This window comes from Biomphalaria glabrata, chromosome 3, assembly GCF_947242115.1.
Source record: "Biomphalaria glabrata chromosome 3, xgBioGlab47.1, whole genome shotgun sequence".
Lineage (NCBI taxonomy): Eukaryota > Metazoa > Mollusca > Gastropoda > Planorbidae > Biomphalaria > Biomphalaria glabrata.
In genome coordinates this window covers 8,163,011-8,179,580 of record NC_074713.1, presented here as the reverse complement: position 1 = coordinate 8,179,580, position 16,570 = coordinate 8,163,011, and the positions used below count along the sequence as shown (strand labels likewise).

The following is a 16,570-nucleotide window of genomic DNA, read 5'->3' as shown; positions in this document are numbered from 1 at the left end:
GTCTAGGTATGAATGGAACACCACCCTCTTGACTCCTTTCCTTTCGAGCCCATAGAGACAATGTTAGCTCGAGAAGGAGACTTTAAAAGATGGCTGCTTGGTCCTGATGGTCCTGAGCTCCAGCGAAACCAATCATAGAATGCCTGAACACTGACCTGTAACGTCGCAACCTGTGAGCAGTGGAGGCTAATAGCTCGTTGCCATGCGGCACAGACTATGAGGTGGCAACGAGCAATTGATCTCAACTGCCTACAGGTTGCGATGTCGCAGGTCAGTGTTGCGGCCTTCTATGACGATCAGTCTCGGTTCGAGCCCTGCCCGATTCTATCCCTTGCCGTCTCCAGGGAGTTTGACCTATGACGTAATAATATTCAATACTGAACGAACGTCCAAAGAATAAAAACAAAAATAATTTTTAGCTTTAATGTTGGGTCATTTTTTTTTCACGCCCGGGAAGTGTTTTTTTTTTCCCCATCAATGGACCTCATTCACCAAAACGAACGGTCACGTGATAATATTGATAAAACAATGAAATAAACTGTCACGTGATAATGATTGTTGAATAAAATTAGTTCGTAATTTGTATAGAAGAGATGAGAAGCACGTGGCTCAATATTGTTTGTTTACGATTGGTGAATGAGGTCCATTAAAAGAGTAAAAAAGAAAAGCAAAGTTGAATGAGGTCCGATGGCTTGCCAGAGTCAGTCCCTAAGGCATATTTTTTTTTGGAAGTGGATGACCCATCTCCTTAGCTTATCGATAGTTTACGATACAAAAAATAGTTTCTAAAAAAATTTTGTACTCTATAGAGACTAAAGTAAAAATAGAGAAGAATCTAGAATGTAGTGTTTTTGTTTGGGTTAAAAGAACAAGCAATAAGTTAGAAATCTCTGACCCATATACTTTCATCTTTGTGCCAGAGCTGCCTCCATCCAGTAGCACGCCATAGCCCACGTAGTCTTTGGCATCTGTTGGACTTTTGGTCGGTCCAGACGAAGTCGTGTGCTGCGACAGTAAACACGCGAGCAGCAACAGCGTCCTCAGGCTCAACACAAAGACACTAGCAGTATCAGCAGCCATGGCGACCGGGCACTTGTGACCTAGTTGTCTTGAAAACAAAGACAAAAGAAAATTAATGTCAATTGACGTCATCAATATTGGGACACATTTAATAGTGTCGTACAAACTATTACTAAGTTTGAACACTGCAAGTAGTCACCTCGTTTTGTTTTGTGACAGTCAGTATGAGATGTACATATATTCCTTCCATATAAACTGGGGTGGACTGTGTGTCTTATAATAAGACCTGGGATTGTCATATCATTATGATATACGGCCCGCAAATACAGTTTGTAAAAGTATCGAAAACTTAACGCATGCGTCCTGTGGGTTTCAAGAGCGGATCCAGAACGGATACGCTTTGAAAAGGGAGAGGAGGCTCGATCACCTTAAAGCCTCACGCCCGGATCCACCAAGGATGGGTTGACATAAATTGATAGTTTATTGTGTTATATTTGAGATTTCAATATATAAAACTATCATTTTGTAGCGCTGGTGTAAATGATGCAGGAAGCGTTGATAAGGCAGCTATGTAAGATACAGGAACATTTATTCATTTTTTTGAAACACTGCACATCCACATTTCTAAACATTTTCTATTTATAGCCCAAAATAACATCAATGTGGAAGAAGCATTGGAGGCTCGTGACGCGAAACTAAAAATGTATTTGAAAACAAATGAGCAACTAGTTAACTGTAATAAAAACAGTTGATACAAGAACTGCAACTCTTGAGACATTTAGCTGGCAAGAGTGGTCTCTCCATTTAACATTGTTGACATAGCTTGTTTTATCTATTTGATTTTAAAATGAATATTTTGTTCAGTGGGGTTGCTGGGGATGGGGGAGGGAGGAGAATTTGAAAATCCTCCGGAGCCCCACAGAGGCTGGCCCCCAAACAATTGTTGTTTTTTTTTACATTAAATGTTAAATATTACGCAAAATGCAGGGCCCCTAAAGAGGTCAAGCCCCCGGGCCCCCATGATGGAAAATTCCTAGCTACGCCTCTGATTTTGTTAGGTGAAAGTCATAACACTTTAAAGGGGAAGTTACTTAACGTCCGCTAATAGTGTGCATCAAGGTTTGATTTGATATTACTACCAAATATTTGTTAGACTAGTATTACATTTGAAACTTTGTTAAAATCTTTTATAAAATGTAAGATGATCCCTTTTAAAAGAGAATATTTATAGGGCAGCTGAAGTAAAGGTCATTTGTTTGTATACCCCACGGTTAACGAGGGTGTCGTGTGGCCAGCACAACAGCCTTTACTTTCCTCAACCAATGTCAGATGCCCGTTAGTCTTGAGTGGACTAACAATTCCCAAGTTAAAAAATCCCAGTCTTCACCGAGATTCGAACTTAAGATCCCTCTGTTACAAAGCCAAGCGCTTTACTACTCAACCACCACACCCCAAAAGAATATAATAATCATTATATAATTCCACGCGGCGGCGGCATCACCGGTCCATATGATACAGGCCCACTGGACATTGGCCCACATGGCCAGTCCGGTCCTGCTTCTAAGCCACAATTGTTGATATTATGTTTCAATAAGCTACCCGACAAACATCAATCAAATTTACATAAATGATATTGTCTTGCTAGATGTAGTGATACAACCAAATGTCAAACAATAATTGTAACTTGTGATAAAATAACAGAAGGCATAAAAAAAAAGATAGCCAGTGGGAAAATGAACATTACCTCTAGTCTACGTCAAAGCGGGTAAACACGAAGAGAGGGTCAAACGGGTCCTTGTCTCTGGTCATTATCTATGACTATGCCAAAAAAAAAAACCCCAACAAAAGCAATGGAGGTAGTAATCAAATCCATGCAATGTATTTATAGACTTACAATGAATTCACGGCGACGGGGGGTGTGGCACGATTCTTTCCTGGCTATCTCTACGGTCTCTCATATTCCAGCGGGCCCGTAGCTCGGGATACGTTCCATGGAAGGCTGTCAGTATTGGCAGATTGAACGAGCTGAGGAGAGAGGGAAAAAAATGAAAGGAATTGACTAGTGTCAGCACACAAAATAAATAAATAATCCTGTTGTCCTTGCACCCTGCTGTTCTCCGGACAGAGGCTTCGGTTACGGCATTCAATAGCACGTGGACACACAATGGGGTTTCATTGGCTAGGATTTTGTTACAAAGCAGTGTGACACTAAATCACGTGACTGAATTTGAATATTTGTACTGCATTTATTTTTGCCCGTTCATGATTGTCTCATAGCATTGTGTTGTGACAAGGAATATCTCATTGTGATATGTTTATGTATATTGTTATGTTATGTAATATAATTATGTCGGGAGTAATGTTTCAAAAAAAATATCATGTACAAAGCTGGTCCTCGCTGGGGCCGGGTCAATGTTCAAAGAGCTTTTTATGTAAAACAAACAAATGTCTAGATATGGTAGATTTTGTTTCGTTCTATCAATATAGTTTAGAGCAGTGGTTCCCAAGCTGTTTCCATAACGGAACACTTCACATATTCTGAGTACTTAGCGGAACACTTCACATATTCTGAGTACTTAGCGGAACACTTCACATATTCTGAGTACTTAACGGAACACTTCACATATTCTGAGTACTTAGCGGAACACTTCACATTTTCTGAGTACTTAGCGGAACACTTCACATATTCTGAGTACTTAGCGGAACACTTTGCTTATTTTTCTAAGTGAGATTTATTCACGTGGTGGCATACTAGTTAATTATTCCAGTAGTTCGTGGTACAGCTATTCAGGCCTCGAGGAAAACTGGAGTTCCGCGGAACACAGTTTGGGAAACACTTGTTTTGAGAGTGAGTGTGACCAAAAAAGAGAGAGAGAGAACGTGTGAGAGACATTTTGTTTCAATCCAAGAGGAGGTAACAAATCCAAGAGGAGGTAACAAATTCAAGAAGAGGTAACAAATTCAAGAGGAGGTAACAACTCCAAGAGGAGGTAACAACTCCAAGAGGCGGTAACAAATCCAAGAGGAGGTATCAGATCGAAGAGCTTGGATAGAATGGACATGAACGAGTTGAAACACAATTACGTGAATGAAAAACACCAAAAGAAATCAAATGCTCAGCAGGAGTTGCAAAATGTTTGTAAAACGTTTGACATGTTTTGGATGTTCCTTCAGAGTTGAAGATAGTTTACTTCCTAGTACAAAGCTACCACAGGACGGCGGGGGATGGGAGCGGGCAGGGTTTGAACCCGGGACCATTGATAAATACGAACGACATTCCAGCACGAAAACCGCACGACCAGGCAGTTATTAGTGTATCGTAGTTCTCAGTAGAAACAGTAATCTAATTTAGTATATATAACAGTTGTTGTTTTTTTTACACACACACACACAATACATTTCTTAGAATACTTTTAGTGACTATTTTCAGAATTCAGTTCCATCCATGTTGAACACTTACGACTAGATAGACGCAGGGATACACCTAGGACGTAAATATCTCCTCTTTTAAAGGAACGTTTGTAGTTTATAAGATAAGATTTGAATTGTAGACATTGTTGTTTCCATGGAGAATGTCCGTTTGTTTTATTATTTAGAAACTTACCTTAGCAATGCTCACTCCTACTAGGCATTCAATGTTAAAGTGGTAAAACTTTTATTGAATATATCCTTTTTAAATATTTGTTTTTTATTCATAGCGTAAGCGGTAATACAATGATACAGCCAGAGCGTCCCTACGCAAAATAAGATAAAAAAAAATGTTTCCCACGGTTGATAAGACAACGCAAGACACGCATCAAGATAACTGACGAACACTCATTGAAATATCAGTAGTATCATTGAAGCTGATGGAGTAACAGATGTCTTTGTTAAAACCCAAGCAGCACATTAAGACTTATGACATGTAACCTTTTTAGAAGAACGGAATTCTCGAGTATCAACTCAATGCGAGTGCAAAAGTGTATCTGCAAATGTATTCAGTGCCGGATTTAAGTTCTTAGATGCCCAGGGCACGATGTATAATTTTATGCCCTTTATTTATTATTATGTATTAATATTTAGTACTGTCTGATTTTACAAAAAAAAAAGAACTAGTTGAGTGTGTTTATATTTGTTATTTGAGGCAACGAACTATTGGTCTATAAAGCCCACAGGTGGTAACGTTGAATGTCAGTGTTCAGGCCCTCTTTAACGACTGGTCTTTGCCCCTTTCCCACTATTACAGACAAGAGATAGGATCATAGCGTATTGAGAAAGCTAAAGGCATGATATTGGGCTAAACAAAAACAATTGGTAAAAATATTTCTAATCGCACAGTTTTATTTTTGTTGGTCTAGAAATATTGCATGTTTAACTACATGACTGATCCAAGCTAATTGATACCACTACACTTAATGGATGCTTTGTTGTTGTTTTTTAAGTATTTTTTTTTTATTTGTTTTGCTTGTTATTGCCTTTTACTTGATGGTGCCTTCCACGAAAATGCGCTGAAGCTGTTTCAAGAGACATGTTACTTTTTAACCTGGGTACTAGCTTACCGATTGGGGGTTTGGTGAACCGCGAGGGGTAATGGAGGGGCATCGACAATAAGGAGTATTGGGCTTCTACATTATTTTCATCTCCTATGTATATCTTAATTCATAAGCCTAAATAACGTTACATTGTAAATGGGCTTGTGGTTGGTACCGAGAGCAACGAGAGCAAGGGAGACTGGTAGTAATTTGCAAGGTTAACAAACTTTACTTATGACTCATGATTATAATATCAATATTTTGTGTCGCAGACTTCTCCACCGAATGAATAACACTTTATTCCTTTTTATTTAGATAATTTCATGTTTTAGAAAAGGTATGTACCGGCACCGTCATAATTTTGTCATTACTTCTTTTGTGAAGAAATTGTTTTCCTAGAGATTCAAAGCACGAGAAAAGTCATGACATTTACATTCCCATGAAATGGTAGGCAACTTGACTGAATGCCTGCGTGCGTTCGTCGCGCAAAGATATGGGATTACATCTTCAAATGGGACATAACTCTCCGTTGAAAAAAATATTAATGCCACAGTATGAAAGTCGGTGTTCTCGGATAACCTGCCATCTGATTGGCTCCAGTTGTAGTTCGCACGTGTGCCTGGAACGTACCGTTCTTTGCTGTCGAAGGAACTGAAGGTCAGAAGTTACTTAAGTAGAAAAAAAAAAGAGAGGGCGGTGAAGGCTACAACTAGAGACGATGAGAGTTCAGGGTCGGGCATTTTCAAACTGTGCACCTGTTGAAGCTCCACCTAGTCTCCGGGGTCGCCACATTTGATTATTGGCCTATTGCATGTAAAACTATGTGTAATAAACCCATTCTATCCCATAGTTCCATTGATGCTAGGACAAATTAGTACAAATACTTTTTCTTCCCTAGTGCAACAGAGCATGGAATAGGTTGCCTGAGCTAGCCAGGAAAACCAGTGACTTGGCAGAATTTAAGTCATTGATTAATATGCGTGACTGAATGCATAGGACGTAATCATCTTCTTTTTTGAAGTAACGTCTGTATTATATAAGATAAGAAGATGTGCGCATAGTAAAGAGCCACTGAATGTTTTTTTTCTTTGTCCAAAATGAAAAGGAGAGAAATGAACCCCTCAAGAAATGAACCCCTCAAGAATTGATCCCCTCAAGAATTAAACCACTCAAGAATTGAACCACTCAAGAGTTGAACCACTCAAGAATTATTTGAAAGTAATTGTATGCGCTGTTAAACTTATGCTCTACTGTAAATGTTACACAAACTTGACATTGTTGATACTGAAGTAAACCCGTTGATGCTCTTTCCAACTAGGCCGATGTTAACATGTTGATGTTCATTCCAAACTAGGCCGATGTTAACTTGTAGATGCTCATTCCAAACTAGGCCGCTGTTAACTTGTTGATGCTCATTCCAAACTAGGCCGATGTTAACATGTTGATGCTCATTCCAAACTAGGTCGCTGTTAACTTGTTGATGCTCATTCCAAACTAGGCCGATGTTAACATGTTGATGCTCATTCCAACTAGGCCGATGTTAACATGTTGATGCTCATTCCAAACTAGGTCGCTGTTAACTTGTTGATGCTCATTCCAAACTAGGCCGATGTTAACATGTTGATGCTCATTCCAAACTATGCCGATGTTAACATGTTGATGCTCATTCCAAACTAGGCCGATGTTAACATGTTGATGCTAATTCCAACTAGGCCGATGTTAACTTGTAGATGCTCATTCCAAACTAGGCCGCTGTTAACTTGTTGATGCTCATTCCAAACTAGGCCGCTGTTAACTTGTTGATGCTCATTCCAACTAGGCCGATGTTTACATGTTGATGCTCATTCCAACTAGGCCGATGTTAACTTGTTGATGCTAATTCCAACTAGGCCGATGTTAACTTGTAGATGTTCATTCCAAACTAGGCCGATGTTAACATGTTGATGTTCATTCCAAACTAGGCCGATGTTAACTTGTTGATGCTCATTCCAAACTAGGCCGATGTTAACATGTTGATGCTCATTCCAACTAGGCCGATGTTAACATGTTGATGCTCATTCCAAACTAGGCCGATGTTAACTTGTAGATGTTCATTCCAAACTAGGCCGATGTTAACTTGTTGATGCTCATTCCAAACTAGGCCGAAGTTAACATGTTGATGCTCATTCCAACTAGGCCGATGTTAACATGTTGATGCTCATTCCAACTAGGCCGATGTTAACTTGTTGATGCTAATTCCAACTAGGCCGATGTTAACTTGTAGATGTTCATTCCAAACTAGGCCGATGTTAACATGTTGATGCTCATTCCAACTAGGCCGATGTTAACTTGTTGATGCTCATTCCAAACTAGGCCGATGTTAACATGTTGATGCTCATTCCAACTAGGCCGATGTTAACATGTTGATGCTCATTCCAAACTAGGCCGATGTTAACTTGTAGATGCTCATTCCAAACTAGGCCGCTGTTAACTTGTTGATGCTCATTCCAACTAGGCCGATGTTAACATGTTGATGCTCATTCCAACTAGGCCGATGTTAACTTGTTGATGCTAATTCCAACAAGGCCGATGTTAACTTGTAGATGTTCATTCCAAACTAGGCCGATGTTAACATGTTGATGCTCATTCCAAACTAGGCCGATGTTAACATGTTGATGCTCATTCCAACTAGGCCGACGTTAAAATGTTGATGCTCATTCCAACTAGGCCGATGTTAACTTGTAGATGTTCATTCCAAACTAGGCCGATGTTAACATGTTGATGCTCATTCCAACTAGGCCGATGTTAACATGTTGATGCTCATTCCAAACTAGGCCGATGTTAACTTGTTGATGCTCATTCCAAACTAGGTCAATGTTAACATGTTGATGCTCATTCCAACTAGGCCGATTAACATGTTGATGCTCATTCCAACTAGGCCGATGTTAACATGTTGATGCTCATTCCAACTAGGCCGATGTTAACATGTTGATGCTCATTCCAAACTAGGCCGATGTTAACTTGTTGATGCTCATTCCAAACTAGGCCGATGTTAACATGTTGATGCTCATTCCAACTAGGCCGATTAACATGTTGATGCTCATTCCAACTAGGCCGATGTTAACTTGTAGATGTTCATTCCAAACTAGGCCGATGTTAACTTGTTGATGATCATTCCAACTAGGCCGATGATAACATGTTGATGCTCATTCCAACTAGGCCGATGTTAACTCGTTGATGCTAATTCCAACTAGGCCGATGTTAACTTGTAGATGTTCATTCCAAACTAGGCCGATGTTAACTTGTTGATGCTCATTCCAAACTAGGCCGAAGTTAACATGTTGATGCTCATTCCAACTAGGCCGATGTTAACATGTTGATGCTCATTCCAACTAGGCCGATGTTAACTTGTTGATGTTAATTCCAACTAGGCCGATGTTAACTTGTAGATGTTCATTCCAAACTAGGCCGATGTTAACATGTTGATGCTCATTCCAACTAGGCCGATGTTAACTTGTTGATGCTCATTCCAAACTAGGCCGATGTTAACATGTTGATGCTCATTCCAACTAGGCCGATGTTAACATGTTGATGCTCATTCCAAACTAGGCCGATGTTAACTTGTAGATGCTCATTCCAAACTAGGCCGCTGTTAACTTGTTGATGCTTATTCCAACTAGGCCGATGTTAACATGTTGATGCTCATTCCAACTAGGCCGATGTTAACTTGTTGATGCTAATTCCAACTAGGCCGATGTTAACATGTTGATGCTCATTCCAACTAGGCCGATGTTAACATGTTGATGCTCATTCCAAACTAGGCCGATGTTAACTTGTTGATGCTCATTCCAAACTAGGCCGATGTTAACATGTTGATGCTCATTCCAACTAGGCCGATTAACATGTTGATGCTCATTCCAACTAGGCCGATGTTAACTTGTAGATGTTCATTCCAAACTAGGCCGATGTTAACTTGTTGATGATCATTCCAACTAGGCCGATGATAACATGTTGATGCTCATTCCAACTAGGCCGATGTTAACTCGTTGATGCTAATTCCAACTAGGCCGATGTTAACTTGTAGATGTTCATTCCAAACTAGGCCGATGTTAACTTGTTGATGCTCATTCCAAACTAGGCCGAAGTTAACATGTTGATGCTCATTCCAACTAGGCCGATGTTAACATGTTGATGCTCATTCCAACTAGGCCGATGTTAACTTGTTGATGTTAATTCCAACTAGGCCGATGTTAACTTGTAGATGTTCATTCCAAACTAGGCCGATGTTAACATGTTGATGCTCATTCCAACTAGGCCGATGTTAACTTGTTGATGCTCATTCCAAACTAGGCCGATGTTAACATGTTGATGCTCATTCCAACTAGGCCGATGTTAACATGTTGATGCTCATTCCAAACTAGGCCGATGTTAACTTGTAGATGCTCATTCCAAACTAGGCCGCTGTTAACTTGTTGATGCTTATTCCAACTAGGCCGATGTTAACATGTTGATGCTCATTCCAACTAGGCCGATGTTAACTTGTTGATGCTAATTCCAACTAGGCCGATGTTAACATGTTGATGCTCATTCCAAACTAGGCCGATGTTAACATGTTGATGCTCATTCCAACTAGGCCGATGTTAACTTGTTGATGCTCATTCCAACTAGGCCGATGTTAACATGTTGATGCTCATTCCAAACTAGGCCGATGTTAACATGTTGATGCTCATTTCAAACTAGGCCGATGTTAACTTGTTGATGTTGATTAACCACGCCACCGTATGGACTAAAACTTCTCTTAACCAAAGGGAAAGGCTTCTTCCTTGAGATCTTGAATGAGAGATTGACCCTTAACAAAACCACCAATTATATGGGTATTCAATAACATCAGTTAGGCTAGGCTGACACTGATCACTGAACCGTATCTCTATAACAATCAGTTCATTGAATACATATGCATGAATATTAATAATGTAAAAATAACAAACACACACACAAACAAAACACACAAACACACATACACACACACACATATATATATATATAGTCGTACACGTAGCTCGTGGCATCGTGTCATCAGAAAGACTTACGATATTATAACATCGGCAACACTTTCAACAAGCACTTTACACTTTGATATTTCAGATCCCATTAACGTTTTTTTAGCATTAAATTCAGAAACAGATAAAAAGAAGGAAAAGCAATATGGAGAAACGTGGAGGCGAGCAGGCGACATAATAATAAATCGCAAGAAAAATGAAACGAAACAATGTCAAAGACGCCATATTGAAAGTTCACTGTTGCTAACCAAATCTTGTTGTACACGCAAAAGAGCTCAGAAATACAGGGCTGAAAAGTATAACAAAAAATTATAATATCGGTTTATTAAAATACTTCGCTTTTCAATATTTCTGTATTCTGTACAACAGAATCACCTAAAAGCTTTCTATTTAGGGATTTTCCTTCATGTATAGAATTCCCCAGCATAGGGAAGACGTTAAAAGCGGGGCTCTTTCCCAATAGTTGGTGTTTGTACTCCCTTGCTACATAGGACGTCAAAATCTGTCAAACTAGGCAATCTATTTTCCGTGGAGTAAATTCACCATTCACCAAAGTGACTAATACTATAATAGAGGATCAAGTTCTGTCAGCGTGTATATAGGTTGTAAGACGACGAGACACTGTAACTTAAGTTTGTTTTTTCTACCACAGGTGCACGCGCCAAAGTACCGGAATTTCAGACATGCGCATATCAAAAACTACAATTTATAATGAAGTTCCATTGTAAGATAATATTCTATTGGATTATTTATGTTTTATCTCACCATTTTATAAAATAATAAGTTAAAGATAAGATTTATGAATAATAATAATAATAATGATTGAGATAATAATAATGATAATAAAATATAAGCAAAGAGTAACAAAAACTAATTAAACACCAAATTGACTGGCAAGAACTTGAGCATTGCAATAAATTGTTGAGTCATCCCAGAACTCCTTTACACTTTAGGTGTCATAAAATGGAGTGACACTGACCTACATGATATTGTTTAGATTATACAAACTATTAATATATTAAGATTCTCATTCTCAGAGTGCGGTACTGCTGCAGACCTGGAACATCAGCTGAAAATTCCTCAGTGGACACGGTTAAAGGAACACTAATACTTTTGTTTCTCTCTAATGGGTTTGACCCTGGCATTGCCGGAGAATGACAATTAGTTCATTAATACAAATAATAAATATCTTTTTTTTTTTGGGGTGAGGGGGACATTTAAAAAATACCAAAATGTGACTATCATACTTAATAACTAGACTTTCAAAACTCTGTTATTCGTTCAATAATTGATACCTACTAGGAGTCAAAGAGAGAATGCCGTAGATGTAATTGCTCAGAAGAATTATTTTAGACTCTTTAACACGTGTGGGGGCAATGTGGGCGCTGGATGAACGAGCTGATTGTGTGGCTTTACAAACATCCTCATTGATTAGCACACGGCTTAACAGCATCTAACAGGGGCAGTCATTGGCACTGAAACGATTCCGTAACAGCGCATCGAGTTAAGTGTCTTATGAACCAACTCGTCCGGATTTACCCGATCTTAAAGTGAGACAGCAAATGAATGTGGGTCTCGTGGCGGCTGGGCTGTGATGAAAGTTACCTGCTCATTACATGAATGATGAACAGCAGAGGATCTGTCGAGACATTTTTTAAATTATTATTTTGCTGTTTCTTGAAAGAGTTTAGTAATTTAAATATATATATATAATCCTTCTTTCATGTTCAATACAAATGGGGGAGGGGGGGGGGACCTACAAACCGAATTTCTGGCTATAAGATTTAAAAAAAAGTATTGGTATGATTATTGAATAATATGTTTTATCTTTATTGGCATATACTTTAAAAAGAAAACTTAAGAAGAATCAGATAATTATTATCGTAGTTTATATTTTGTGTGTGTTTGTGAGCGTAGTCTATTTGTGTTGGTCTGTTAACGTACTGCCGCTGAATAATTCCCAGAGCTAGTGGTGAAAGACATTACGTTTCGGTGACGAGGTGAAAAATGTATTAACAATTAGATTTTAATATTATATATATTGAGTGAGCTATAGCATTTGGGGTGGGGGTGGGGGATCTTGAATATGAGTTGATACATTTATAGTCGTGGTCAGGACGAGCTAATGGGCTGCCTAATTTTTCATCACTATCGTCCAATCAAGTCTTGAAATATTGTATTTTATACTGTGCATATTCGAAGAGATTCTTTCAAAATACAAACATTAGCCTACCTTTTCATAGCCTTGAGTTAATAGTATTCTTCAAAGAGGTTCGTTATATGACTTTGTCCTGGCATGTCGCACAAGAAATTTTTTTTATATTTTGTTGTTTTTTTCCTTACAGTCTTTATTTTTCTTTAACGGAAAGCTTCAATTCTTAATTCAGTAATTTATAAAACATTTCTTGTTTTAGTATTTCTTATGCATAGAATAAGATTTAAATAGATAAAATCGCAGAACATTTATGAAACTATTCAATACAAACTGAAATTTTACCCCCAGAACAGGGGCGAACTGCCTATATGGGCATTCGGGCTAATTCCCGTTGGCCCGTACCCAAATGGGCCGGTAAGTACACCAAAAAGGGCCCCATGGATGCCACTATGGCACTCATTAAATTGTTTAAAGTTTTATAGTATTCTCTTATAAAAACGGTCCTATGAGCGTCGAATTACCAAGGGTAGCATAGGGCCTCAACCCTACCACCAAACTCGGTTCTGAGCAGCTTTCTTCATCTGCTCCCATGTCATTCCAGTATCCTTAGCTACCAAGAAAATGTTAAGTTAGCAGACCGCTAGAAGACTAAAAGTGGGGGGTATGGAGGAACACATGCTTACTACTCCCCTGAATTCTGGTCTTAGCGAACCCGCCATTTCGTGGATACAGAGCAAAGTAAATGAAAAAGACAGATATAAAAAACTTGATTATGATTGGTGCAGGATGAAACATTTGTTGCCACGTTACTAGAGCATGCAAGTTACTGGTCGATCTAGTTATTGAGTAACTCCTAATGTTTTATTACGTAATATTCCCGTTTAACGAATATCAAGGCCATGCAATAGAATGTTAAATTGTATACATCGTCCAAGTCACAACGTGGGTCCATAAAGTTACATAAATAAATAAAAAAAAAGTTCCTCATTTATCTTACCTGCTCAGACTGGCCGAAACAAGAAGCTAAATTTCCCTGGTGTTGGATATTGCAGATAATAAAAGTTTCGAATATATTCATAGGCACGTGACCTGCTAGCCAGCTGTCTGCTAATTTGTTGTTTAAATTGATATTTATATTACGGACGGATGTAAATTAAAAGTTGTGGGCTAAATTTGTTTACATTTAAATAAAGCTCCAACTAATTTATTCGTTGACCTTGTTAAGGTCGTGTCATTACTCTTATATAATACAGACGTTACTTCAAAAAAGAAGATGATTACGTCCTACGCGTCATGCATCTAGTCATGCATGTTAACAGATGACTTAAATTCTGCCAAGTCACTGGTTTTCCTGGCTGGCTCAGGCAACCCATTCCATGCTCTAATAGCACTAGGGAAGAAGGATCATTTGTACAAATTTGTCCTAGCATATGGGACGAGGAGTGTGCATTTATCTTTGTGTCTTTCTGAATATTTTGTTAAATTTTGTTTTTGTATTTCAAGATTATGGTTCAGTGTTTTGTGTATAATTGCTACTTTAGTTTGAGTCTTCTATCCTGAAGGCTTACTAAATTTTGTGATTTTACTAAAGATGTTACTCAAAAGTGAATACGGATACGGATCGAATGGCGATACTATCCATCAACACGATGTTCTATAGAACAAGTTTTCATTGGTTGGGGGATGTGTGGCCGAGGGGCAGACACCGCTCGGCTAACTGTTAAGCGGCTCGAGCTCGACACCTGTATTTGCTGAGCACCTAAAAGCAGCACGGAAACATTCTCTCAGATTACCCCCCCCCCCCCCCCGGCACACTCATCACCAAAAGTTATTGGATCATAGCGCATTGAACACTAGACAGAAGCGATAAAAAATAGTAATAATGATCATAAGGAATATTTCTTAGAAATGAACTAGGTTTTGTTTAAACAGACTTATTTATTTAGAAAACACAAACAAGTTGTTTATTTTAGAGAAAATTAACAAAATAGAAGACAATCACAGCCTCCCATTCCCCCTTTTTTTTTTTCATGGCAAATTTAATCTAAGAATTTTAAAAAGGCTGCGCCATATTTCCGTCACCTGTGTTGGCGTGAACAGGTGACGGACATTCTTACACCTGAGTCGACGTGACACAGCTTCTATGTCAGATTATTTTATTTTTAGTCTGGTCTAATTTTTGGATTCGGCCTCTCTGTTTGTTTCGTAAATCACATGTAGACTTAGTAGAAACCATAGACTATATATAGTCTATAGTAGAAACATCATATGTTGGCGAAGTATCATAGTCTAAATTTGTATTTATGTCTGTGAGTCTCCATCGAATCATGAGACTGAAAGGTTTTAATAATTATTGTTAATTGTTTTATTGTCTCTGACAGGTTGTGTACGCATGAGAAGTGTACACAGGAAGTTAAATGTATCTATCTATCTATCTATCTATCTATCTATCTATCTATCTATCTATCTATCTATCTATCTATCTATCTATCTATCTATCTATCTATCTATCTATCTATCTATCTATCTTTCTCTCTCTCTCTCTCTCTCTCTCTCTCTCTCTCTCTTTATATATATATTTATATATTGGCTTCTCAAAGACAATGGCATAGCTAGGGATTTTTTGGCCCGGGGTCCTTGACCTCTCTAGGGGCTCTGCAATTTGAAATTCAGCATTTTGAGCGACGACCTATACAGGGGATTAATTCAGCCTATATCATCACTTCAGTCAAGTACAATTTCTTTCCATTGTTCTAGGTACCAAACAAAATAATTAAGTTCAAATAGTCAATTAACTAATTGGTTCATTTTTTAAATTAATTCATGCGTTGTCAGGTAAAGAAATAATTGTGCAAAATTTCAGATTGATCAGAGATTAGGTGTCGGAGAAATAACGCTTACAAACTTTTTACCAGACAGACAGACAGAGTTAGACGTGAGTTGATACAAGCCTTTAAAAAGTCATAATAACTGAATTTATAAACCTATTCAATCTTAAATTACCTTTTCTCTTGAACTATCCAAATAACTTCCCTGCTTAATGTTCAAAAAGAAAATCACTCACCTACAAAATATCGATCAACAGTTCGTCCCTCTAATATTATGACCTGGCACCATTTCAAATCACCATGACTGTAACATACAGTTGTGTAACACGTGGCCAGGTTTAAAACATGCTAAGTAAAAACAAGCATTCTAGAGAGTCACTCAACTTCCTGTCACGTGTCAAAAAAAAATTCGTCTCAGAACGCTAATCCAATACTTGCCAGTTTGAAGTGAAGAAAACGTTTATGTACATACGTCAAAACTTGAAATCCCGGAAATAGTGTGAATATTGGAAGCGTCAGATAGGTATGTTTTGTACTTCAAGTCATGCTGAATGAATTGTTTCTTAGAAACATTTGTTTCTCATTAACAGAAGGGACAAAAATCAAGATAAAAACTGATGTCTAGCAACCGCTGCGCAGTTCATAGCTGATCTAGGACTTTTTGTCTGCATCTTCCAATATTTATATGAGAACCAAGAGGAAGAAGAGTCAAGGAAACTAGAATATTACTTCTTGTATTGACTTGTATGACGTCTTATAGAAATTCTCAGATCAATTCTTACATAACTTCTTAGATCAATTCTTACATAACTTCTCAGATCAGTTCTTACATAACTTCTCAGATCAGTTCTTACATAATTTCTTAGATCAATTCTTAGATAGCTTTTTATATCAGTTTTTACATAACTTTTTATATCAGTTCTTACATAACTTTTTATATCAGTTCTTACATAACTTTTTATATCAGTTCTTACATAACTTTTTATATCAGTTCTTACATAACTTTTTATATCAGTT

The 16,570-nt window shown here is 38.1% G+C and overlaps 1 protein-coding gene across 6 annotated transcripts in view; it reads right to left on the bottom strand.

Moving 5' to 3' along the window:
* Window positions 1–16,570, bottom strand: part of LOC106058107 (uncharacterized) — a 57,515-nt gene that overhangs the window by 18,475 nt on the left and 22,470 nt on the right. For 2 of the 6 annotated variants that reach the window (XM_056023311.1, XM_056023312.1), the window contains exons 2-3: window positions 2,915–3,045; window positions 896–1,108 (exon numbers count right to left, since the gene is read on the bottom strand). In XM_056023311.1, coding sequence (XP_055879286.1) covers window positions 896–1,080 — 185 coding nt within the window. In that variant the 5' untranslated portion in view covers window positions 1,081–1,108; window positions 2,915–3,045. Of the gene's footprint in view, window positions 1–895; window positions 1,109–2,914; window positions 3,046–4,624; window positions 4,769–13,722; window positions 13,840–15,728; window positions 15,748–15,789; window positions 15,952–16,570 lie in introns of those variants that run through there. The other 4 variants (XM_056023315.1, XM_056023317.1, XM_056023316.1 and 1 more) reach the window with 4 other exon arrangements.